Here is a 24,890-nt window from a genome sequence, read left to right as displayed (position 1 = left end):
CTCTTTTATCCATGATTATTTGAAAGCTAACATTCTTCTGACTTAGTGTGGTTTGAAAAAACTCTATAGACGTTTGTGTAGCCTGTCAGTCGTGTTGTCCATCTTCAATGAAGGTTCTTGTGTCATCTTCTGTACTCTGTAGTTGAAGTGTCGAACGTTTCGCCTCCCATCCTAAAGGCTTTGTCGGTGCACTAAGGTTCAGCTCAGCCCACAGCTCAGATAAAGACCGCAGGGAGGAGTGTTCTATAGTGTTATGAATGCAAGATGCCAGCAGCACACCCTGAATAAGATAGCATTCACAAAACTCCAGATACATTCCTCATTCAAAGTGAATAAGAGGTGAGTAAAGTCCGCCAATAAAAACAACAGTATTTGTAAGTGCTTTGGCTGGAGTCCAGGTCTTCACACCGGAGCGGTGCTGGTGAAATTTTAACAGGTCTATCCACTGAGTGTGCAGCCTAGACTTCAGCAGAGTGATAACACAGTTTGCTCTCCCGTCAAAATAGGTCAGGTTACAGCACACAGTCAACACATACGCAAACTACTGTGCACACGCCTTCACTGAACAGGCAGACACTCTTCTGTGCTGTTCATTTCAAACAAATTACATGTTTTTAAAGAAGTATATTAAATCCTTATTTTATTAGTTATGTTGACAAAGACTGTTTTGTCCCTCTTCTTCCCTGTAAGGAGGTTGCAAGTAAAGTCCTGAGTCTTAGTCATCTGTCTGTGTGGAGTTTGCTTGTCCCTTTGGTCCAGAGACATATATGTGTCGAAATTGTGATTCCAAATTCCCCTTGTGAATGCATGTGGGAGTGTCCGTCTTCCAATGTAGATCACTTGGCCTAACTCGTGTTCAGCCACTGCCCATAGGGGCTAAAAGTTCACCAGAATTTGCCCATGCCCATTTCAAGAATGAAGCTGAATGTATGAATCCCTGTGTCTATCTGTATATCCTGTCCTTTATGGGAGTTGAACCTCTCCTTCAATATGGTTCTCCTTAAGGTTTCTCTTTCCACCCATTGGGTTTTTGAGCTTTTTCCTTGATGGAGGGTCTATGGACGTGGCACGCCCAGAAAACAACTATCCAACTGCTGCTTCACTGCTGATTGTTCATTTGGTCATTACATTTGTTTGCCTGTTTCACTGCTGATGTCACTGCTGGTTTCCAAATTGTTCCTCTTTGTAAATTGGCAGCATTTGTGTAGTCCTGTGAGGCAACTGCTGATACAGGGATAGCCCAGTAAGAGTATGAGACTTAGATATGAGATTATTATTTTAAAATTAAATGTGTGTATTGATTTGCTAACTATTAAGTACTGTAGTGCACTTTTTGACACCTCATTTTCCTCCTGTATCTGTTCTCAGATTGCAGAGACCTACTCCATTGTGTGTAAGAACCAGAGAAAGAAGCCTCCTATGGAAAACAATGGTGCTAAAACACTCCCGCGCTCCTTTGGTGGGGCCAGAGGGAGAGGCAGAGGGGTGCAGGTGCAGGCCCGGTCCCAGGAGGAGCCCTGCTATGAACCGGTGGGCTCCTGGTCAACATGTGCGGTGGCTGAATCCGACCCTTCATATGCCACCGTCGACAGCCACCGGAAACACGAGCAGGCCGGCAACAACAATAGCTCGGCTGGAGGTAGTGCCACTCTGAAGAGGAAGAAGCAGCAGCAACAACAACAACAGGCAGCCCTACCAGCAGCCGTCCCAGCTCAGGGCTCAGGGCCGGCCTCTCTGCCCGTCAGAGGGATGCCCGGTGGGGAACACTTCTATGAGAGCATCAGTGACGTAAAAGCAGGGGCCAACAGTTCCAGCACAACAACCATCTTCACCTTCAACGACGGCATGGAGATGTATGTGACTGGGCTGTAGAGGACAGAGAAAAGAAGAAAAACCCGAGAGTTCATAGTACAGATCCAAGTGAGGGACATCTGTATTGTTCACTGTACATAGAGCTAAGACCCAGATAAACTATAAGAAGATCCATTTGCATTGACATCAGGTACAAACAGGGTCTAATCCAGGTTCGAACTTCTCTTCTTCGGTCTGTTTTTCAGCGTCAGCTTAGACCAACACATTTGTGGACCAAAAATGTTTTAACAAAAGATATATCAAAACAAGGATGGAAAAAAAAATACAGTGGAAATATACATGTTACAAACTTACTGTGTGATAACTGTGTGTGCACCATTTTCCATAATATTTTATTTTTATTTTTATATAAACACTGTGCTCTTAAAAAGGTATGTAGTGTAAACTTGAGAAAAATATGAAGTCAATCAAAAATGTGCATGCAATGTGCAAAACACAACACAGAGTGAAATGTAAGTAGCAAAGACACTGGCTATGTTAGCAGCATAAGGCACACCTTTGTAATCCACACAAACAAGCACACACATATCCCTGTTTTTGTGGGGACTTATGTAATATACCCAACTGATGACACACAGATTTGTGGTTCTTAACTTTAACTAAACAAACATGAAACAGGTTTTGTGAGCACTGTCCTGTTGGTCAATGACTATCTTTAGATGCTTTGTTCACACTAAAGTCTATAATACCTGTTAAACACAGAGGTAAATTAAGGTTTATTGTTTGTATTTTTCAACCCTATGGGATCCCTTCATACTAATACTGAGCTGTTTTGATTTCATAATAACTATAGCCTATAAATTATGTATAAAAGCACATCCAATGACACACTTATAATTCAAAAATGTCTTTGGCCTCACGGGCTTATTGAGGCATTTCCTCATTTTATAATAATAACAACACAAATTTGCCTGTTATCCACAGACAAGCAGAATAATATAATATCCTGAAAGATAAACAGGATGTTCTATGACATTTTAACGTATATACTTTGCTGATCACGAATATCTTTACAAAAAATGTTATATAATATAGTCAACTACTCTTGTGCTTAATTAGATCCTGTTTAGGGCCGTCCTAGACCCTTTACAGACAGCCTTTTGTGATTCAGTTGTTCAAATAGAAATATGAAGTTTAGCCCAAGAAAATAAAGTTTAAGCAAAGTAATTGTCAGCAAGTGTCCTTTGGAACTCCCCACTTTGTCCTCAGCCAAACTCTCCTCAACACATTATCTGGCTCAAGTCAGTTAGGGGAACATTTAAAGCATAGTTTATGGAGAAAACAATAAAGACTTAGCATCAGGAAGAAGGCATTTTTTTGTATAAACAAATGGACAGCGTACTGTAAAAAACCTTGAAAAGTACTGTGAGTCAAAAAACCATGTACAAATAAAGCAGATTTTGAAATGGCCACTCACATTATGTATAAGCCCAACAGTTTTTGTAACAGTATTTACAATAAGACACTCTGTAGTATAATGCACTGTTTCTTTGTTTGCAGATTTATTTATTTATTTATTATTTCTGGTCAAAGAGCTCATGCCACTGCCATAGAAACAATATGTTGTTTGTGCAATTTTGCTTGATCAAAAAGTGCATGCTTTAATATATGGAGAAAAAACAATGTTGTATTTACTGATCTGTTATAATGTATTTTTTTTTTCAGTTGTGCTCTATTACCATGTAATACAAAGAAAATGAATTATGATTGTATGCAAGAAAATTCTCCGCAGCAAATGGGCCATAGGTGGATATGAGTGATGACTAAAAGGCATACATAGATCAGAATCCCCTTTTCTGATATTCGTTAACTGCACTAGCTACAAGTAACATTTGTCAGTTTAGGGAAAAGTAACTCTTTGGTGTTCATCTTCCATCCTCTGTTCTTCACCCCTCTGGTACAAAGAGACCTTTGATGTCCAGTTGGTGGGACTTTGGGGTCTTACGGGTGCTGACGATGGGGGCATACACTGGGTCAGGCCAGTCCCATATTCACTTACAACATTCAACTACTGCCCGATAAACACATCTTTAGTTCTACTGAGGCTTAATTTTGGGACTAGATATTTATTATACTTTTTCCCTGCCTGTCACTTTGTGCCACATAATTCTAGATGGTTTTGGATGTTTTTTCAGCACTGATGAAGACAAAATGTTGATTGCACAAATATGAAGCAGTATATGAAGATGTAAATGTGTAAAATATTCTGTTGCTGTTCTGAAGTTGTTCAATGTAACATGCAGTAAACAGTATATTTGTTCAACAATGATGGTTATCACAGACACATTGTACTTTGTGGATGCAAAACTTGGTCATGCTTTCCATGCAGATACTGATGCTGCCTGTTCATAGTCTTTTATGGGCCAGTTCTGCTGTGACAGCTGTAGCCAATGTTGTATGTTTAAAGCACAGGGTTTACTTCAAAAGAATAAATATATGAACATATAGTGTGACAGTGCAAATATGCAAAGATTGTAATGTTTTATATTAATCTTCATAAAATAATAAAGTGAGTTTTTACTTTTTTAATGAACTGCCATATGCTTTTCTTTCTTGTTTTTAGATCAACATATTCATCTAAAGTTAATGTAAGCTTCCTGGAGGCAGCGCCGAAATGCAGTCCTACACAAAAGTATTTTCAAGTAATTTTCTGTGTGACATTTAATCACAGAGCTCAGGAGAAGGTGAATTGTCCGTTGTTTGGCTGGGGGTGTGATGCACATGAAGGTTTTGTTCTGTGTTTAATAGTAGAAAGCTTAGAATTTATTGGATGAGAAATTTTGTTCTACACTAATTTGCTACATTAATGCTTGTTGTTTTTTAGCAGTTTTATCAAAGGTTCAAACTACCCACATGATTTGAGTTTCGTACACTGTATTTTATTGTTTTGCGAAAGGAGATTTTAGGGTCATTTTAGGGTAGGCCTACTCTACAGTGTAAGCTTGAACATTTAATATTGTGTTCAGCCAAGTAAAAGGATAGGAGTAGTGTATGGCTTGTGTACATTCATGTTATTCAAAGCAGCGCAAAAAGAAAGAAAGGAAAACCCGATGCAAAACTAATCCAAGAAACAACAAAACAAAAACTGTAAAACCTCGCGCGCAGGCAGCAGCTGCACACTTTTCAGCTGTGTCTGCGGCCATGGACCGGCTCTTCTTCCTCCGCCACAAATACCGGCCGGTGACTTCAGGGCAAGCCCTTCTTCCTCTTCCATTCCTCCCAAATCACTCGCATTGGTGCGAAAGGTTGACTGGCAGAACAGCAACCTCCAATCAAGGTCCGCCTCGCCGGGGACGCGTGCCAAACTGAAGCGTTTGTGCTTGCAAGAGACCAATGAGAGCGCTTTGAAGGGGGCGTGGTATTCTTTTGGAGGAAAGAGGCAAAACAATCTTTTATCCACCTTCTGACCGGGCGGCTTTTTGTATATCCTGGGTGGTGGTGGTGGTGGCGGCAGTAAGAACTTTACATGTAGATTAGTTTAGAAGTCAAGACTTGGACAATTCCCATCTTCTCTCGACAAGCTTGATAAATGTATCTAATTACTGCATTTTGCACAGAAACCTTCGAAAAGCTGGTTATATTTCTATAATCACTTGCGTCGACTCAACATGGACTCAAGATTTGTTTTGGACAAGTCAAGGGTTGGTGGCGTAGACCACAGCTACCGGACAGGCCGATCAGTGCTCCATATCACCCCGGAGAAACACGGTCCCACGCCAGCGTACACCCACGGCTCCGTCCTCTACGCATTTGTTGTGGATTCGACAGCGGAAGGCAAAGGGGAGAAAACTTCATCAAAAGGGATCGGACTATCGTCCGTGGGGCGCTTATTGCACGCGGAGAAGGTAACTGTCACCACCGTTTGATTTCATGTTTTTGCGCTGTTTTCAAACCCGGCAAAGTCCACATCATCCACCGCGCCGTGGACACAGCGCTGTCATTACGCTGCGTAATAATCACTTTCACTGCCTTTAAAGACATTTAATACATTTAACACTTGCCATGAGCGACCGCACCGCCTTTAAAACACAACTTACATTTGATTCTGCGTTGCTTTTGTGCGTAAAGTGTCTGAATGCGAATGTGGTCGTTTGATTGGCTTTTTGACAGATTAAATGAACGTCCGTCAGCGTTGGTTAAATAGAAACGAGCTACGTTGAAAACAAACCGCTTTAAATGGCGGCGGCTCAAGCGGTGTGTACAAAGTTTACTGTAAAGGGGGCTGGGACTCCAAACTATTAACCATACCCCTCCCCCATAACGCCGGGGTGGAGCTATGGCGAGAGCTGAGCCTCTACACATCCCCACAAGGGTACTTTCTCCAGCCACTTGAAATCTTTATATGAACAGACTACGCAGTATTGACTAACTTATTGGTTTGATCAATATAACAACTATTAAGCCTATTAGGCTGTTTGGTGGCTGAGTTGTGATAATGGTCTGTTTGTAACCATGTAACAAGTTGTATATTACTATTTGCCTAAGAAGTCATATTGTCATTACTTTTTAGACGGGCAGTGGGGACCAAAATGGTGCTGGTTTCGTTGGGGGTCTGCAGGGGACCAGCCCCCCTCACTGCCCAGAGGTCTATGGGCAGGTACCAGGTGGACTCATGGACTTGGACATCAGGAACCCAAGGAATCAAGCCGTGTTGGGACAGGGGCATGACACACCCCCAACAGAAAGACAGCCGCACTCCTGCCACATCCCAGTACCCAGGAACAGGTATTAATGTAATCTGAATGCAACTGTGTGGAAAATACTAAAATGATATATGATACAAAACACTACATATTTCAAACACTGATATTTAACTAAACTTATAAATCTGTGTTTTAAGCAATCTATTCAGTCTTTTTCATAATTGCACCACGATACATATTACACAAAACACAATGTACTAAGCAAGCACATAAACACTGGTTGTTCTACGGCGCAAGCATGAAGAGCCCGGCTCTGATACATGATTACGTAACAGAGAAGACAGTCGGGAGAGGCTGGCGGCGGTGCCTTTGTTGATTTTATACATTTATTAGTTACTGCCTGTGTGTCACAGTGTTCAGATGCGAAGGAGCCCTCTGGCCCTACAGCAACATTTTAGAGTTATATGCAGTACATCTGTCTAATGTGTATTCAAATTAATTGAACAAATAATAATAAGTAATAAAACAGTCATGTTATAATTGACAGTATATTATTGAATAATTTCCTTATCTCTAACAAGCTGTTCTGTGTTGTGTTTGGCATAGGTTAGTATAAAACCTATGTTTGAGGTTTGCAACTTGCACAAAGTTGGCTTGTAACTATTTGTTTAGAAAGCTGTTAGCTACTACAATGATCATTGGCTTACACACACATATGACCATGTAACCATGTTTTAATATATCTATGGTTTTAAAGCTATGTGTTCAATATTATGTGAATAGTATTTGTTAAATTATTTATTCAGTCACTAATCTTTAATTTATGCTCCATATGCTACAAGTTTGCCATCCACAAATGATGTTTTGTCTTTGCGGTTTGATATACCATCTGACAAACCTTCTGTTTTTCAAAAGTCACTCATGTAGCTCCATGTGCCACTGGTCATGTATGATACGAGCTAAATCTGGGGATCCACACGAGACAGAACCGAACTTGCTTTCACGCCGTGTGCTTGTGCTACAGAAACATATTTGTCCTCTGCTGCTGCTCTTAAATCAGAATACAGGATTAAACCGTCTTTATTCCCACAGCACCACCATCACAAACTGTGCGTTGACATTACACAGCTGCTCGAAAGATTGCATAACCTTATAACACTTTGGCCATCGTTGCCAAGCCTCTTTGTTGTTCCAGTGACCTTTAGATTAACTCCCTGTCTTTAAGACCACAGCCAAGCTTTGCTGTTTGCTGTAGTTGGTCCCTTTTTTGGGGTTTCTTTGACTGAGACAAAGCATGCTTTTTATATTTCTATTGAAGTAGTCAATTATTTTTGCAAAAATCGGTTATCATTTCTTGATCAATGATTTCAATATATACATATGATATAAATATGTATATGTGTACTGATTGATGTTGCTATGGCATGTTTTTACATTTTGTGATGACCAGTTCTTGTTCCATTTGAGTTATTGTTATTTTAGTGCTCACTTTGACATTTCTAGCCTCTCTGTTGCACAGTCACCATGTTCAGGGCAAGTCATGGCAAAGACCAAGAAGAAAAATTACTTTCACTGCTGATTTAAACATCAACCAATTGTGCCTCATTCTGTGTCATAGAAGCAGCAGATATTTGTCCTTGCTGAAAGTGTCTTTGTTCCACAGTCCAAGTCCTTCTATACTTGTCAATACTCATCAGCCCTGACTCTTTCTGCACTGATAACACAACAAAAACTATGTGAGTGAACAAAAGACATTTTGAGACTAAATTGGTCTGTTTTTGTTTTTTTGTCGATTATGTGTTCGCTCTTATCTGTCCTTGCTCAGGTACTGTCACTACAGAAAAGTTACATCAATGGAAACACTTTGTCAGCTTAAAAGTTTTTTCACTGACTGTTGCAGAACGATAAATAGGGTTTACCTTGAAATTAACCTTGTAACAAGTAGTAATTTAGCCCCAGTTTTAACCAGAACTTCCACAAAAAGGAGCGTCTTTTGGAGTACAGACTATTGGCGGGTCCAGACTTTTTTTTACTGGTGTAGCCCCGCTGTGGCTGTGTAGCAATTTCATGTTAGCTATTTTAAATCTTTCAATGAAAATACAAGTTATATTGTGAGTATAATAGCATATATATATAGCATAAGTTATGTTCTAACACTTATTGACACATCATTATTTTCATGTACAAGCAGATTGAAAGAGGACGTGAGTGCAGCGTTTCCCTGCGGACTATTGCCGTGTAAACAGCCCCTTAATGGTACTGGAAACACTGTCCCTAAAAATAATATATGTACTTCCATAGCCCCTTTGAGTGGGATGGCACCTGGGGTGACCCAGCAGAATCCAGGCCACACCCTTCACAGGCAACTATAAAGAAATATAACAAATTTACAGCAATGTTCAACATACTCGGAATTTGGGCAAGATAGCTCAATTTACAAGAGATAGTCAACACTGTGTCTCTTCTACAATAATACAAACTATTGCAGGGGACGTATAGTCCTCATTCTAAGAATTACACAACCTCTCCTTTTTATAATAGCTACATTAAAACCAAATACAGACCAAATATACGGAATAGAGCCTGTCAAACTGTGGTACCATGGGTGGTACTTGGGCTTCTTCAGATGGTAGTTGTGTCATCTGCAATTTTAGACTTTATTTGTTTTAATCATCAATCAATAATCTAACACCCAGTTGAATTGATCTAAACCTGGTGGTACTTGGAAGGAGAAATATTGTATGATGTGGTACTCATTATGAAAGGTTTGAGAACCACTAAGCTATAACTCTCCAAACTTAAAGGGACTATACATAGTTTAAAAATGCTACAATTATGTATTTTCCTTCCCTACATGTTCCAGCCATGTCCTAATGTGTAGAATGAGCCCAGACCTGTTCACCACAACTGCCTCTAAAATCCTGTCAGTCAGAAAGGTTAATTTGGGTCCGAAGCGCCATCATGCACAAACTTAATATAGAAGCTGCAGTTACGCGTAAAACCTGAGGTGGCAGTAGTGAGTATAAAAATTTGAATCTAGCCCCTTTAAATCATATAAAGTTGTGTATTTTTTTCTACAATTTTCCCACAAAGCTCATGCGTGTCAGTAAGCAGCCCTAAAATGGTTGCCAAATTCAACTCTTATTACTCACTGTAGGACGTGCACTCCTAAAAGTGCAGACAGGCGTTGTGAAGAGGACAGGCTCAAGCACAGTCCATTACCTCTCCACCCCCTGCAACCACCAGCACCAGCTCTGCCCCAGAGGACACATTACAGCCGCTTTGAAGGTCAGAGTCTGGGGAAGAGCTAACCCCCAACTCCAGCATTCGTCGTCTTATTAGCCAATCCCATACTACAACAGACATGCCATCACAAAGCAGCTTTTAGGGCTGCACTATATTAGAAATGCAGTCTGTGCTATCATACAATGACTACATCAAGTTTTCTCAGTTTCTTTGAATTTTCCTTGTATCAGTATATGATGTGGACAATATAAAAATAAAATTAAAAAAACTTAATGTAGAGGCTTAACCATCTACAAGTAGACTGAAACTCCATCCACTGTTTTAATTGATCTGTCATAACTCCAATGTGTTTTCCTAAGCTGTCCTCTTATGTTCTTAACTTCCTTCCAGACTGCAAAAGGGTTAATTCGGCTCTGACACAAGTGCGGGGTGAAAGGTCATGCTGAATGAATGGAGTCATGCGAGTGGGGAGGGTCAAACCAGGACACGCACAGGCATCTGGCATGTCCGCCAGGTCGGCAGTCCGGATCTAGGTTATGTGCTGTGTGGGCAATTTACAAACGCAGCGGATCGTGTCCGACGGCTCCTTTTCTGTTTTCTGTCTCTATGAAGCATCGAAATGCACAGATCAAGACGACTTCAGTGCGTATACAAAAAAAATCAGGCATAAACCAGATGTCAATAGGAATGTAGGACTAACTTCTGCCCAAATGTAAATAAGAAGTCTGAACGCCAAAAGCCATGTTGGTTGAAATCAAAGATAACAAATTATAAATACTACGAAAAAAACTTTAACTGACAGAAAACAATCCTTTCTTTTAACGTGTGTTTGCTGAGCTCGGGGGCTGATTCGGCTCATTCTTTAACACTAATGAGGGACTCTGAAAGAACGAAACTGGGGCAAATGACTTGTGTTTGTATCCTGCACTGTAACGACGAGACATTCATCTTCTGTTGTTATGCAAGTCAGATGAGACGCAAAATCAATTTCATAACTGAATACTGAGAGGCGTGAAGCAATGTTTCTGTATTCTCATGCTGGAAAAGGAAAAAGCAGGAGCGGCATATAGTCTGTAGACGCTGTGATATGGGTAGGTTTCGGCACGATTGAGGTTTATGCTGTTTACTTTTCTCCATTCACTGATTCTATTTAGCCTTTGTAGCAACATAAAGCTACTATACGTATGCAATAAGTGTTTTTTTCTCCCCCATATGCGACTGGTGGTCTGCAAAAGCTTATTTTTTTCATTCAGTCATGAGTCATGTTCACTTTTGATCTCTGGCTTTTGCTGTGAGTGTTTTTAATTTTTTTTATAGACCTTATAGACCATAATTTTGATCCTTGTCATCTTCTAGAGTTGAAACCTACTTTGTAACCTTTTAGTCTTATTTTTGCAAACATTTAGGGCGACTGTGTTGTTTTTAAAGTGCTTTTTAAATCAATCTGTTTTGTACAGTGACCGTAGTGTCTCCATGTTAGATCGGCTCAAAGTTGAAAACATTGCCTACAAAAATGTTTTATTTATGAGAAAAGCTCAACAAAGTACTTACCCCTGTTAATATAAATGCATAAATACCCAATTACACTGTTTTCATTATTTCTAGATGCATGGCTTTGCTTTGGCTCCAGAAAAATATGTTGTGGGAAACAACATGTTGTGCAGCTTTTGGCTCTGCTGCTGGATTTTTATCTCCTGCTCACCCACACTAATATATTACATAAGGCCCTTGTTCTGCCTCAGTAGCATTTAGGGATTCATCTTTCCATTCTTCAGCTCCGCTTTTGTGCTCAGCCACTCGAACTTGCACATACAACTTTAGCTGTACTTTGAAAATCCCCTAAATAATAATAAACATAAAACCTGAAATGAACTACTCTTGTTTTGGTTGAATATAAACAAAGTAGCCACTTTTCAAACAGGAACGTCAAAGCTCAGAGGATTCAGTAACTGGATTACCCTCAGAATAAAGTAAATTAGAAAAATGTTGTAAATGATGACGCCGGTAAGTTAATTTTGCATCAAGCATAAAAACCCCGCCTCATTTTCCTATGACTTTTTCTGTTGTGCTTCTGGCCTTTAGCTCTTTGCTTTTTTTCCCTGAAGTAAAAAAAAATTCCAATCCGTCTGAAATCCAAAGTAGATGAAGCCTTCAGAACAATAGGCCGTCTATCTGCTCAGAATATTCAATGCTCTGTCAGTGCTGCATATGTGAGACCATCTCTGTTTGGGGAAAATGTGCAAATTGAATCCAACCACGTGACTCTGGCATTACCCTTATATAATAGTAGCAATTAATGTTAGATAATACAGACAATATATTGGTAATGTTTTTGACTGCATGATAACTAGATGCCACTGATGCAACATTTCCGCAAAAAATAACTTGTGTAATTGGATGTACAATAACCCTCTCTCCCTTTGTCTTTTCTGTCAGCGTAGTATTTACTCTCACGGACAATTCATGAGTTAAAAAACGCAACATGCTACAACACCTGCAGTGGCGCTTGTTCACTTCCACATCAAAATAATGTAGACCCTGAAACACAGTGACCTCTGGATTTTTAACAACGCTGACATTCTCACGTGTTTGCGCAGAACTCTTTCTCTTGGTTGTTGATTTGTGGAGTTTTTCCTTCTTGTAAGTTGCAGCTTGCACACGAACCCATCGTCAGAATCTTTCTCAACTTTTATTGTAAGTCATCCAAGTGTCTGCTGCCACTGACAAGAAATCAAATTGGGACCAGGCTGTTTATACTGTACTGTCTCTACAAGAATGTTACCTTATTTTTTGACTAGAAACGCACGTTAAACTATACATTTTGTTTGTAGTTCTATTGAAAGCAATGTTGAGCAAAATCAGCATTCACCGCTAAGATTGACAGTCTACATTTATAAACCTCGTAATAAAAAGCCAAGCAAGTAAAGGAACATTGTCGTCATATTGCCATGAGCCACACAACTTTGTTTCATCCTTGATCCTTGTGGGATTGTTAATTACCTTGAAGGATTTTCGCATGAAAGATGTTGATAGAGTGTCTGTGAATCTGGACAGACACTAATTGGGCTTTTAGATTACATAAGAACCTGCGCTACACAGAATAACACACCCTTGCTGCATAAAGCACTTAATTCCCACCTTTAGCTCACACAATACCCCTTTACTTTGCCTGCCTTAAACCCCTAATCGTTTTATTTTTAGATAACACTGAGACAGATTATATTCAGCAAACAGTTAATGTCTTCATGAGCAAACTTCAATTTTAAAAAGTCATGCAAGATTTAAATAGCAGTTTGAATTACAAACTATGTAAAAGAAAATCAGTAGTTTGATTTTAATTTTTTGTAATAATACCCTACATTATACTAGCTGTGCCCTGACGGAACTAACAACTGAAGTAATTTATAAGTCCGTCTTTTACGTCTGTTTGCGCAACTCAGACTCAAGTGTCGGTTTGGTTAAAGTAGGGCTGGGACGTGGCTGACAACTTCTTGTTTTATTTCCACAATGTTTGTCTTTCAAGCAATAACATGGTTCTGTGGTATCCTTCCTTCTGCTAAAAACGAATCTTTAGACAAGGGTGAATTTATCTGTTTTTATCACTTGGTTAGACCTCACTATCTAAAATATCCCATTCACTGAAGGGGATATACACACAGCTTTAAAAAGATTGATCCAAATTAACTACACAGCTTTGCTTAAACTTGTGCTTAAACTTGTGCAACAATGATGGATGAGTGTTTTGTTGCAGGAAAGATATATTTTAATCTAGTGCCAAGAATAACAACCTTGGCCTTTGGCCACGTCTGCCAAAACTGAGATTTGTAGGGAAAGTAAGAAAACATCCTTTAATTATTTATGGTGATGACTTACACCAGGGGTTCTCGGATTGTGCTGAGGATGTGCATGAAGTGAACTTTCTCGATCACACTCAGGCCATCAGTCGTGTACAGAACAGATCAAACACTAATCTAAATCCTAAAACAGAGCATCTCCTTTTTTCATTGATAGAATAAATATGCGGGTTTTAAGACATGTCCTGAACTGTGCTGTAGATGTTAAAAACAAATACTTTGGTTTCTCCTGTCGCTGGTGTCCAATCTGCCTCAATCCGGTTTGGACCAGAAATCAACTCTGTGGTGGCTGTATATATACAAGCTCGTGTTGACACAGTGTTTTGTTCACTATAATTATACGAGGCGGCCAGTCTCAGAAGCAGAAGGAGCAGGGAAGAAAGGAAAAAGGGAAGTACAAAAACATAATAATGACTAAAGTTTTGAAAGTGCTTTCTTACAACATCTTTGTGTCTTTCAAGATCCTCTGATTGGGGGGCACATATAATAATAATAATAATAATAATAATAATAATAATAATAGTAATAATAATACTAATGCAGAAATACTAATTCTACTCTTTACGAATGGTTAATTGTCTTTCCAAACATTATAACTTTCTAAATAACAATATTTTGTCCACTGATGCACACTCATGAGCTCCAGTTTGTCCTTTGTTTTATTTTTTTTATGTTTAAGGTTTCATTCAGTCTTAGTAGTACATACACTATTTTGAATATGGCCTCCTCTGACAATTTACTCTCCCCTTCGATTGGTTAAATCACCCTTTCACTCACTCAGAGAGACTGACCAATAAGAGGAGTGCATTGTCTGTGTGTTTCTGCATTTAACAGGAAAGCACTTAATCAGTATAAAACCATATCACACCCTGTCCATCACAAGGTCAGCTGATTATTACATTTTATTTTGTCATACCACCCCTGTACATGCATAATTTTAATTTCATAAGACATAACTTTTCCTAGTTCCTCTTCCAACATGGGACTTGTTGCTTGCAAAATTCGGTCCTATCCCTGTGTGAGTGCGCCTCCAGTACGTGCGTGTCTGCATGTCCACTCTGTGTGTGTGTGTGTGTGTGTTTGTTTGTGTGTGTGTGTGTGTGTGTGTGTGTGTGTGTGTGTGTGTGTGTGTGTGTGTGTGTGTGTGTGTGTGTGTGTGTGTGTGTGTGTGTGTGTGTGTGTGTGTGTGTGTGTGTGTGTGTGTGTGTGTGTGTGTGTGTGTGTGGATGCATATTGTATTTAAACCCTTGCGTGAAACTCCTTATGTTGCAACAATATTCGAACTAATCATGAACAGATTTAATGATGCTCATTAATCCAAACTGTTAATAACACAACAACAAGTTTGGATTTAGAAAAGAAACACAGCGTAGTCCCCATGGGCACATTTAGTTTTATGAGAACATAAAAACAGAGATGACAAGTGCTCCACTGGTAAAGGGCAGCTTGCAAAACCCACCCTAAGACAGACTACAAGTTTGTTCACGACATATCCTTTTTTTTTGGTAATGCCATTAAACAAATTAAATGGCACTAGTTTTGTCCTGGCGGTATAATCCAAATTTCCCTCAGCTTTTACAGTTCAAACAAAAAGCTTGTGTTTCCTTCCTTCTCACCAAGTGAGCTAATTGAAGTTGTCGCAGTAACTTGCTAATTGTATTTATATTTTTCTGTAGAGTCTTATCTCTGTTTGCCTCAGTCCAGTGTGCAGCCTTATTCATACCGTATTAGCGGCTTTTCTTAATCCTACATTTCTCCCACTGAGCCCCGGCATATTCTTCTTCTTTTTCTAAGATACACATCAGCAGCTTATTTTACTGGCTCAAAGCCTCCGTCTGCCCCACGCTGCCCTGCAGATATTTGGCTCTATGAAAGGCAGTGGAGCAGAGTGGTTTGCTTTCACAAAACGCTGGAAGCCGAGTGAAGGCCTGCTCTGGCTTGTGAAGGCAGGGGGCAGATCTGTGAACGGACCACAGTGAGTGGGACGTGAGGAATGAGGAAGAACTGGAGAGACAACTGCAACTGACCACTCACCTTTGGATGGTTTTAGAACAGACCTGCTGTTTCTGGCTCTTTTCTATTTGTTTTTGCTGCCGGTGTCGTATGTTGGTACTGCTCAAAATATGGAGAATGATAAATATAGCAAATCTGCATCAGTGGCATGAAAAATCAAATCAAATTTTCTTTTAGGACTAACATTATTTAATTCATTTTATCCTATTATTTACTGAAACAACAGCATATTTTCAGTATCAGTGTGCATGTGTTTTTTTTAATCTGTGCATAGTTTAGGCATGGATTGCAAGATGTTGATAAAGAGAAATGTTTCTGTGGTAAAATGCCTGATTTCACAGACCACATGACGTGATGACTCATGAAAAAAAGACATGCATTTTAAGAAGGAGGCTGTGTTTTTATGCAAAAAGACCCATCTTGTTTGCTTTTCTCAGGAGAAAAAAATCCCCTTGTAGCACCACTGTCACTGGAGGGGGGTACAGTTTGACAGTTTGCTGAGATACTCATGATGAAGAGAGCTAATGCCAGTCAATTTTAGCAGATTTTATGGAGAATGCTCCACCAAGTGGATCATTTATTTTAAAGTAGTACTAAGTAACGTGTTTACCTTAATAAATCTTTTTCGTAGTCCCTCTGGGGGTATTACAAGTGTTGATGGGTCTTTCATCTCCCCCTGGTGTCTCTGGCCAGAAAGCCATCATTGCAACTTTGCCTGCACCGGGTCGGAGCAATACACACTAATGTAATCACGCAGAAGAAGCTAACAGGCTAATGGGCAAAGCTAACTGCTCCATTTTAACAGTATTTAAGCCAAGAGTGAATAAAATGATCTCCATTGTGTAACTGGATGTACAATATCCCTCTCTCCATTTGTCTTTTCTGTCAGTGTAGTATTTACTCTCACGGACAATTAATGGGCAAAAAAAATGTATGAGCAAAAAAAAAATGCAACATGCAACGACACCTGCAGTGGCGCTTATGACCTCCAGGGAAAAAAAGTATTTGTTTTGCAAATTCAGTGTTGACTATGAGGAATGTACAAAATTGTACAACTACATTTTGCCTTACATTACCTCTCTTTTTCCCTTTTCTTTTGTTGTTTACAAAAATACGCATCAAATTAACGACCCTACTGCATTCCAGCAACACACTAATCTTGCTTGATCAGTATTTGCCTTTACAGTTGAATGCCACTAATCAACATCACAATACCAGAAAACCTATGTTACTTTTTTGTGCACCTTTCTGCCTCTCTGTGATTTATATTGTAGAGTATTGGATTAGGTCGTCATATGGAGAGGGGAATCATGCCTTGTGCTCTGTGGCCGTCCTATTATTTCAGCTGGACAACGCTAACAGTTGTTTGTGCTCTGCCCTAAGGCTGCAGATCGCATTCGAGGATCAAGAGAAAGTGAGCGTTTTTTTTGTGCTGCTGCTGAATGGCCATTGCACTCACAGCCCACATTAAAAGAGACGTGGCTCCTGCCTAACAGCCTCTGCCTCTCCAGAGGGTGCGCAGTGTGCACCGGGACCGCGGTGAGGGACCAACATGTGTGCAAGCAACACGGCAGACGCAGATACAAACGTGGCAAGATGTCCCTACACTTTATATATTTCTGAAAACTGCCTTGTTGAACATCATTGTATAACGACAGCACATCAAGGCATCAAAGTACTGCTCAGTGATGAACAAAAACCTTCCTATCAACTTCCAAAGTGTGTGAGTTATACCCGGAATAGATGAAGATGAATGACAGTATTTGTAACAGATAAACCTGATGCCTAATAAATATGCAAAATAACTGACTACATTAAAAAAAATGAATTTACAGCTGTGGTTACACTATTTACTGCGAGCCATTACCATCTGTCTAAAAACAGTGAGCTGTGACGGAGCGAAGGGGAAGTTACGTAACTCGGTGAGGGGCAGGACCAGGAGCGACTGATCTCCAGCGGGGGAGCTATTAATAGGGCTGGTTAAAGTGCAGTTGTCTGAGCTGAACCGCAGATCAACAGGTAAAAGGGGTCCAAATAACTTTTAACCAGTTCCCTGCCATCCACCTGTCAGTGTTTTGAGAAAATGTGCTCTGTTAAGGTGGAGGTTAAGAGGTTAATGGGGGAGTTTGTTCGTCCCATTCATCTGAATTCTTCAGTTTGTCAGCATCACATGATCTTATCTCTTTCAGTTGCTACTCGAAAAATGTTTGGTACTTTATTTACAGTGACTTTAATCATTAGCGTAACAGTTTGCCACAACTTACCAATCGCACAGTAGCTCTGTGGATCAGCTGCATGGGTTTTCTTTTCAAATGTCGCCCAATCGCAGTGTTTATTGTAGAGTGTACCTCAGATAATCTGAAGACATATCCAAATAACCCTGTCTCTCTCAGATTCCACCTTTTTACTCTCTCACCTATGATTAACAGGGTTTAGTGCGTCGCCTGTTGATTCGGCAAATAGTCCATGGCAGCGGTCTCCGATCTTTTTTAAACAGTGAGCGACTTTAACATACAAAAAACCATCAGAGAGCTACATTTCCTTCGAAGACACTTGTGTAACTATGACACTTATGAGGAGCTCACCCTGAAGAGTATGTATCCAAAATATTTCAACAGAATGATTTTATTTTATTTGAACAAATTTGCTTAACCAGGAAAGTCCCACTGAGGTTAGGAATCTCTCTTTCAGGGGAGTCCTGAAAAGAAAAACCTGGTCTAGCTGGGAATCGAATCTGGGACCTTCTTACTGTCAGGCACGAGTGCTAACTGTTGCACCACCATGCTGCCCATTAAAGTCTATGACTTGAATTTTGTCCCTTTTCTTTACTCTATTTGCCTAATTGGTGCAGATTATGTTCAAAATGTTCAGAACCAAAATAAAAGACATCTAAAATGTGACTTATCTAGTGCGTGTAGAAATGTAGCCTTTGGAGAGCTCCCAAAAAAGTCTGGAGCTACTAGTTGGAGATCCCAGGTCTATGGTCTCTGCAGTGTTTCTCAGTCCTCTGTGATTGTATTACTTTATTAGGTTTGTATTAGTACCTTTATATTTATGTAAGCTGACATGCTTGTATTGATATCATAGATATAATTATTAGATGATTACCTATTCAGCGGCAGCCCCATTCATAGAAATGGTACCGAAAAAAACTGTAAAACTTGCATGGCTGCTCAATCTCCTCCTCCGCAGCCTTTTCCTTAAAAGGGCAAAAGGGCGGGAAGTCCCATTCTTGCGAGGTGGGCAGAGCTTCCACAGAGTTCCAGAGCTTGATTGTCAGGCTCTGGAGCCAGTCAATGCACTGAAAATGCTTCCACTATTTCTGCCTGATTCTAGGGAGGTCTGAAGTCCCAAAATCCTGTCTACCAAGTGTCTTTTGGAGTCACCCCTGGCCACAATGGGGTTCCTCGCCCATTGATTGATATGGACGGACCTAGAAATAGAATAGGTATTGACTCCAAAGTCCTGTCTGACCTGGCTAGTTACATGGTGATTTCTCAGGTTTTGTCAAAATCCCTTTCCTGATTCATCCATCCAGGTGCTGTGACGAGACTGACCACATTAAATGTCTTACCCTGAAACACAAGATCGGTATTTGCTTAGGTAAGAGGTTTCAACTGGCTACTCTTTGATTGACAGTCAAACTATAAGCCGGTGGTGGCGATGATGGGCTTTGTGCCAAATGTTTGCGTTGATACAAAACTAGAAAAAAGTTTGGAAAGTAAACTTTAACTTTTTCAGCTATTCGTTGACCAAGTATCATTATCACTATCATGAATTGTAAGATTATGCTGGAAGAGCAGCACTTTTTTTCTTGGCTTGGTGCTGACCCACTAACTCTATATCATCATATATCATCGATTAGGTATTGTCCATAGTCTGCAATCATATTATTTGTGAACATGATGATGAAAAATTGCATACCACCACATGACAGCAGCACTATATAAGTTGCTTTGTTTGGCAGCCATCCTCTTATCACATAGTGTGCTGTGAGTGATGGGCGCATATGTTTTAGCTCGGAATTAAAGCCAAAAAATGTGCCTTAGGAAAAGTCTGCCTCATGACTGAAAACATAAGGTCTATTTGGATATCTCAGCCATTTGTGCATTTGCATCTGTTTGTGTTTGGGGAGATGCAACAAATAACAGAAAAATGCCTTGCACCATTGACAGTTGTGAAATAGAGAGTGTTTACTTTTTGTTTTATTTACTGTTATTCTGTACATTTTCCAAGGTCATGCTGTTGTTTCAGATGTGAGGATGTTGGTGCATAATGATCTAATCTTATTCAGCACGGTGGCACAGCGGTTCGCGCTCATGCCTCACAGCTCGAAGGTCCCGGGTTCGATTTCCACCTGAACGGGGCCTTTCTGTGTGGAGTTTGCATGTTCTCCCCGTGTCAGCGTAGGTTAGTGGTAAAAACATGTGCAAAAGGTTAATTCTCCAGCCAGGTGTTTCTAACTTCCAGCATGGCTCCACATCCCAGCGACATCGAGGATGGGTCAAATGCAGAGAACTAATTTCCCTACAGAGATTACACTATAACTTATAACTTAACTTGACTTAATCTTCCAGTTATCTTTATCTTCCAGATCTGATTTGTCTGGCGGAACTGGGTGCAGTAGATTTTTATATTTTGCAGTCTGTAGTTTTTAATATCCTTTTTGTTGTTGTTATGCCATGCCGTATTTAATGAGACGCATCAAGGGGATTCTGGGGGGGGGTTGGTAATTGGAGCAGAGGTTCGCCGATAAATATAGAGGGAAGACCAGGAAGTCTCCCCAACAACAGTAATAAAGCTGTCATAGTGAAAATGGGATGTGGGGAGAGCTGACCTAATTTAGGGATGTTTTATTATTTCAAGTCTTCAGAAGTCTGAACACAGAATTGGATAGAACGACAGCAAAGTAGCAATAACGTACTTTATTGTGTAGTTTTACATTCTATAACTGTGAGGGAAAAGTGCCCTGCTACTGTTACATTAGCTATCAACATAGTAATAGTAATAGTACAATGATAGTACACACATGTTTCACCATCTGCTTCATTTAGGTTTCCATGTGCACAATGCTTTAGCTCATTTTTAACCTACAGAGTGTTGTTGCTACTTGTTCCCTGGCTCGCCTCTGAGCGCCACTCATTCTCGCCTACTCTCTCTCTCTCTCTCTCTCTCTCTCTCTCTCTCTCTCTCTCTCTCTCTCTCTCTCCGCTTTTGTGCCAGAACGCAGCTTGTTGACTTTAGCTGGCCCATGTGCTGTCCCATTGCCAGAGGGGAGGGTTCTTGGCCGGGCCAAGGCCGATACAGGCATACGAGGGAGGAAAGAAAGTAAGAGTCAGGGAGTGGGGTGAGTGTAGTGTTGTTTGTACTTCAACTTTTGAGTTCCAGTCAAATGGAGATGTTTAGGTACAGTGAACTTGATCAGTAATTTGTCATTAAAATCTGCCAGCAACACATTTGGTTGGTTTCTGAAAGCTTCATGTACAACCAATAACATCAGTAGAGTCTTCATCATAATATTAAAAAGTCCTGTACCATGTATTATAATGTGGCGTTCGCATGTTCTCTTTGAGTCTGTGAGTTCCTTACAGCTTAGTTAATATTCCAAATTGGCAGCAAATGATCCGGAGAAAGAATTTTAGTGATTTTTTTTTTCCCCCATATGGCACAACCATTCACTTTTAAATGGTTTTGCCACTCCAAGTTATAAAGATCAGAGGTCCCCAAGCACTTCCTCGCGGTGGCCCTGTTTTATCGATGAACACAATAATGATGACTCCGACACTATTTTTCTACCTGACAAACAACAGTAGTTTAAAGAAACGCCTTATCAATGGATAACATAGATTTTCTTGAATAATAATCCATTTAAAACACACAACAAAGCATTCTTCGTTAAATCAAACAACCTGGTTTGTACTTTTTTCAGAGGCTCTAGGGAACTAGTGTGCGGTTTTGCGTCAGAAATGACTATAGTATGTAACAGAAGAAGAAGAACTTTATTTATATAGTGCCTTTCACAGACATAGTCACAAAGCGCTATGTAAAGTATAGTATAGTATGGTAAAGAATATCACATTTGTAACCTGGAGTTAACAGCATAACATAACAACAATTTTTAAAAGGAACACTCATGTCAATGTTAGACTGATTGTGACAATGACATTTCTGTTGTCATCTTTATAGCTGTGCATATAGTGCATGTGCTCCTCATGTTTATGGCCCTGCAGATCCCCACGAGCGTACTACTCACACCACAGATGTGAAAAAGCTGTTATGGAGTATCAGTGCTCTGCCGGGAAGCAACGGGAAGGAAAATGCTCAATGTCAGGAAGCCAGAGATGTTTTTGGGAATCTGCCTTTTTTATTAGAGCTTTGAGTCTGTGCACGTGACAGAAAGATCTGCCAGTGCGGTTTAACAGAGTAACGTACAGTGGATGATACGGGTTACGGTTTAATTTGTCTACTGCCTCCTATTCCCATCACAGCCTCAGCCTCGTGTTAATCCTGTGTAAAAACAGGCTCGCCAGATGAAAGCCAGACAGAGGGCAGAGTCAAAACTGCTGCAGGTTTGTGGCTAATGAGTGAAACAGGACACAGCTAATCATGTTATGTCCCCTGCATCACAAATACACACGCTGTTTGAACTGCGTACAACCAAGTGATGTTTGTTCAACCAGTATTTCTTTTGGTTAATGTATAGATATGAGCGAAATCACATGTCTTTATCAAACAGCATCAGCAGTTGTAATTGTAGCTGTGGTTTGTTTTGCTTTAGAATATTTACATTTTCAGCTAATTTACTTTGCACCTTATTGACTTTACTGTGTGTAGCCAGGTGGTGGTGTTGTCTTATCAACATTGTACTTTATTAGAAGGGATGATATGAGCAAGTCCACATCTTGTTTTTTTGAGACGGGCTTCTTATGCTAGTCATAGTAGTTACTTTAGGTTGGATTTCTACTTCATTAATACATATTTTGCGGTAGTTGCATACTGTATATGCACTTCTGAGATGCTTTTGTGTAGCCTCTGTGTAGTTTTATGCATGCACTATTCTGGAAGTCAAAATCGGTCTCATTTCGGCCTGCATTGGGCCAAAGCAAAATTGTCCCTCCTTCGTATCTGCTGCATTCCTCTGTGCACTTCCCTTTCCACCACTTTTTTGTTTTGTTTTTATCAGCGTGGGAGGAACACTTTCAACTTAAATTGACAGACAATGCGTAGTGCCTGCATGTATGTTTTGGGTCGTTTTTGTTTGCAGAAAAGTATCTGCATGTTTGTGGGTTCTTGAGTGAAGTTTTCGACTGCTGTGTGTGTGCGTGTGCGCGTGTGTGTGTGTGTGTGTGTGTGTGTGTGTGTGTGTGTGTGTGTGTATGTGTGTGTGTGTGTGTGTGTGTGTGTTTGTGTGTGGAGGGGAGACTGTGAGTGGATGAGTGCCAGGGCTTAGGGCTTGGCTCAGAGAATGCCTCAAACCAGTTCACTCTGGTTGTGAAGTCTGGAGGCGGGACGAGGACCTCTTAAAGCTGCAGACCATGTACAAGCATTATGAATACTGAGTCCCATTGTGTGTCTGCTTTACACTGTGTAAAAGTCCAGGTGTGTGATTTCAAGCCTTGTGAATCACTATGGGCCAAGAGTTTAAAATTGTAATGTACTTTTAAAACAGCCATTAACAGTAGAGGACCTTTTAAGAAGAATTTCATAATACTTTTATTTTGGGCCAGGATTTGACTCCTAGACAGTGCATGGGTAATTTTAGGTTGCAACCAAATATAGTTTGAGTTTTTTCTTTGTTTGCTTTTTTTTTCCATTTGTGGTGGAGATAAGTATTGCGAAGTGTTTGAAAGTGTACTTAAGTTTGTGTTTTATTTTGCTGATATAATTAATGTATGGTCTTATATGACCAGTGTATGTTGATCAAAGTGTAGTTGTATGTAAGAGCTGAGTGAAGTTATTACACTGATGAGCTTCTCTCGTCACACATACACAAGTATTGGAAAAATGAACATTGTAATTAGACAGCAGTGCTTGGTGAAAATGATCTAAAGAAGTGCAGGATCAAAAGTAATCCAAATTACTTGGATGACTTATGGAATTCATGATTTTGATATCATAAGATACTGAAATATGCTTCAGTTTGCATATATAGAGTGAGATATTTAAAAAAAAACTTTATTTCCTCAATAAGGCCACTTGCGGCTAGATTAATAGTTATCACTTATGATTATCCCTCTTATTGGACCGTCAGAAATCATTACATTGAATTGTTCTTGTGTGTTTGTAGGAAGCCGTCAGGCCATGCAGATAAGGAGGTGATGGCAGCAACCGTCCTGACCTCTTTATCCACTTCACCAATGGTGCTCAACCCTTCCTCTGCCCCCACAGGTAACAGTGTGCAATTGTTAGACTCTTAACAATATGCAGTATGCCAGGAGAAGGATTCTATACGATGTTTGCTGACAGATATTTCGCCTTGACACTCCTTCTGTCACTTCAGAATTGCTGTGGTCATCATTGCCACGCCAAGCTCACCAAACAGTCTAACTCCTCAGTATATTTTTACCAAGTGTTAGACTATTATTGCTGCTCTGTTGATATTGCTGTTCTAAATATAAGAACGATTAATTTAATGCAGCCCTAATTATGTTGTTATTATAAATAGTAGGTGTATAAATAATGTTGCATAGCAATGTACATTTCCTGACATAAACAAAAATGAGGCCTTGATGAACTATGTTTTTGGCTTTGAACAGTACCAGAACCAGCAGCCAGAGGATGGAAAGAGGTCCTCTCTGCCAGCTACAGCAGCTCCACCAGCGGCAACTGGAGCTGGGACAACAGTGACCAATCAGTGCCCTCCACACCGTCCCCACCTCTCTCCAACGAAAACAACAAGAACTTCCTGCTGTCGTCCAACAGTGATGACATCAGCGAGGACATCCACGAGAGCACGCACTTCATGTTTGACGACCCCATACCCAGGAAACGAAAGGTGACAGAGCTCAAGAGCAATGGTTGTGATGAACAGATTTTTACAACTATTTTGAATACTACAGAAAAAAAAGTGCTTCAGCGTTTTGGATTCACGTTTTGCCATTCATATGCTCCACCGGCTGACAGTGGCGCACAGCACTTTTAGTCCTTACATGGCTAAAAAAGATAGGCGGTGACACATGCTAATTAGTCCTCACACGCACGCACTTCCAAGTTGGCATTCACCAACCTCAGAACACCCAGGATTTCCCCTACCTGAGAATGT

At 40.2% G+C, this 24,890-nt stretch overlaps 2 protein-coding genes across 5 annotated transcripts in view; both read left to right on the top strand.

Moving 5' to 3' along the window:
• Positions 1-4,405, top strand: part of LOC306964498 (uncharacterized protein) — a 42,639-nt gene extending 38,234 nt beyond the window's left edge. For all 3 annotated transcript variants that reach the window (XM_079558513.1, XM_079558512.1, XM_079558511.1), the window contains one exon: positions 1,369-4,405. In XM_079558513.1, coding sequence (XP_079414639.1) covers positions 1,369-1,872 — 504 coding nt within the window. In that variant the 3' untranslated portion in view covers positions 1,873-4,405. The remainder of the gene's footprint in view (positions 1-1,368) is intronic.
• A 554-nt stretch (positions 4,406-4,959) lies between these two features.
• slc2a4rg (SLC2A4 regulator) overlaps positions 4,960-24,890 on the top strand; it is a 31,973-nt gene continuing 12,042 nt past the window's right edge. For both annotated transcript variants that reach the window (XM_079558522.1, XM_079558521.1), the window contains exons 1-4: positions 4,960-5,717; positions 6,383-6,597; positions 23,916-24,016; positions 24,385-24,623. In XM_079558522.1, coding sequence (XP_079414648.1) covers positions 5,481-5,717; positions 6,383-6,597; positions 23,916-24,016; positions 24,385-24,623 — 792 coding nt within the window. In that variant the 5' untranslated portion in view covers positions 4,960-5,480. The remainder of the gene's footprint in view (positions 5,718-6,382; positions 6,598-23,915; positions 24,017-24,384; positions 24,624-24,890) is intronic.

Source organism: Gobius niger, assembly GCF_951799975.1.
Source record: "Gobius niger genome assembly, chromosome: 6".
In the NCBI taxonomy this organism is placed as follows: Eukaryota; Metazoa; Chordata; class Actinopteri; order Gobiiformes; family Gobiidae; genus Gobius; species Gobius niger.
Note: the sequence above shows the minus strand (reverse complement) of the source record. Positions and strands in the feature narration are given on the sequence as shown.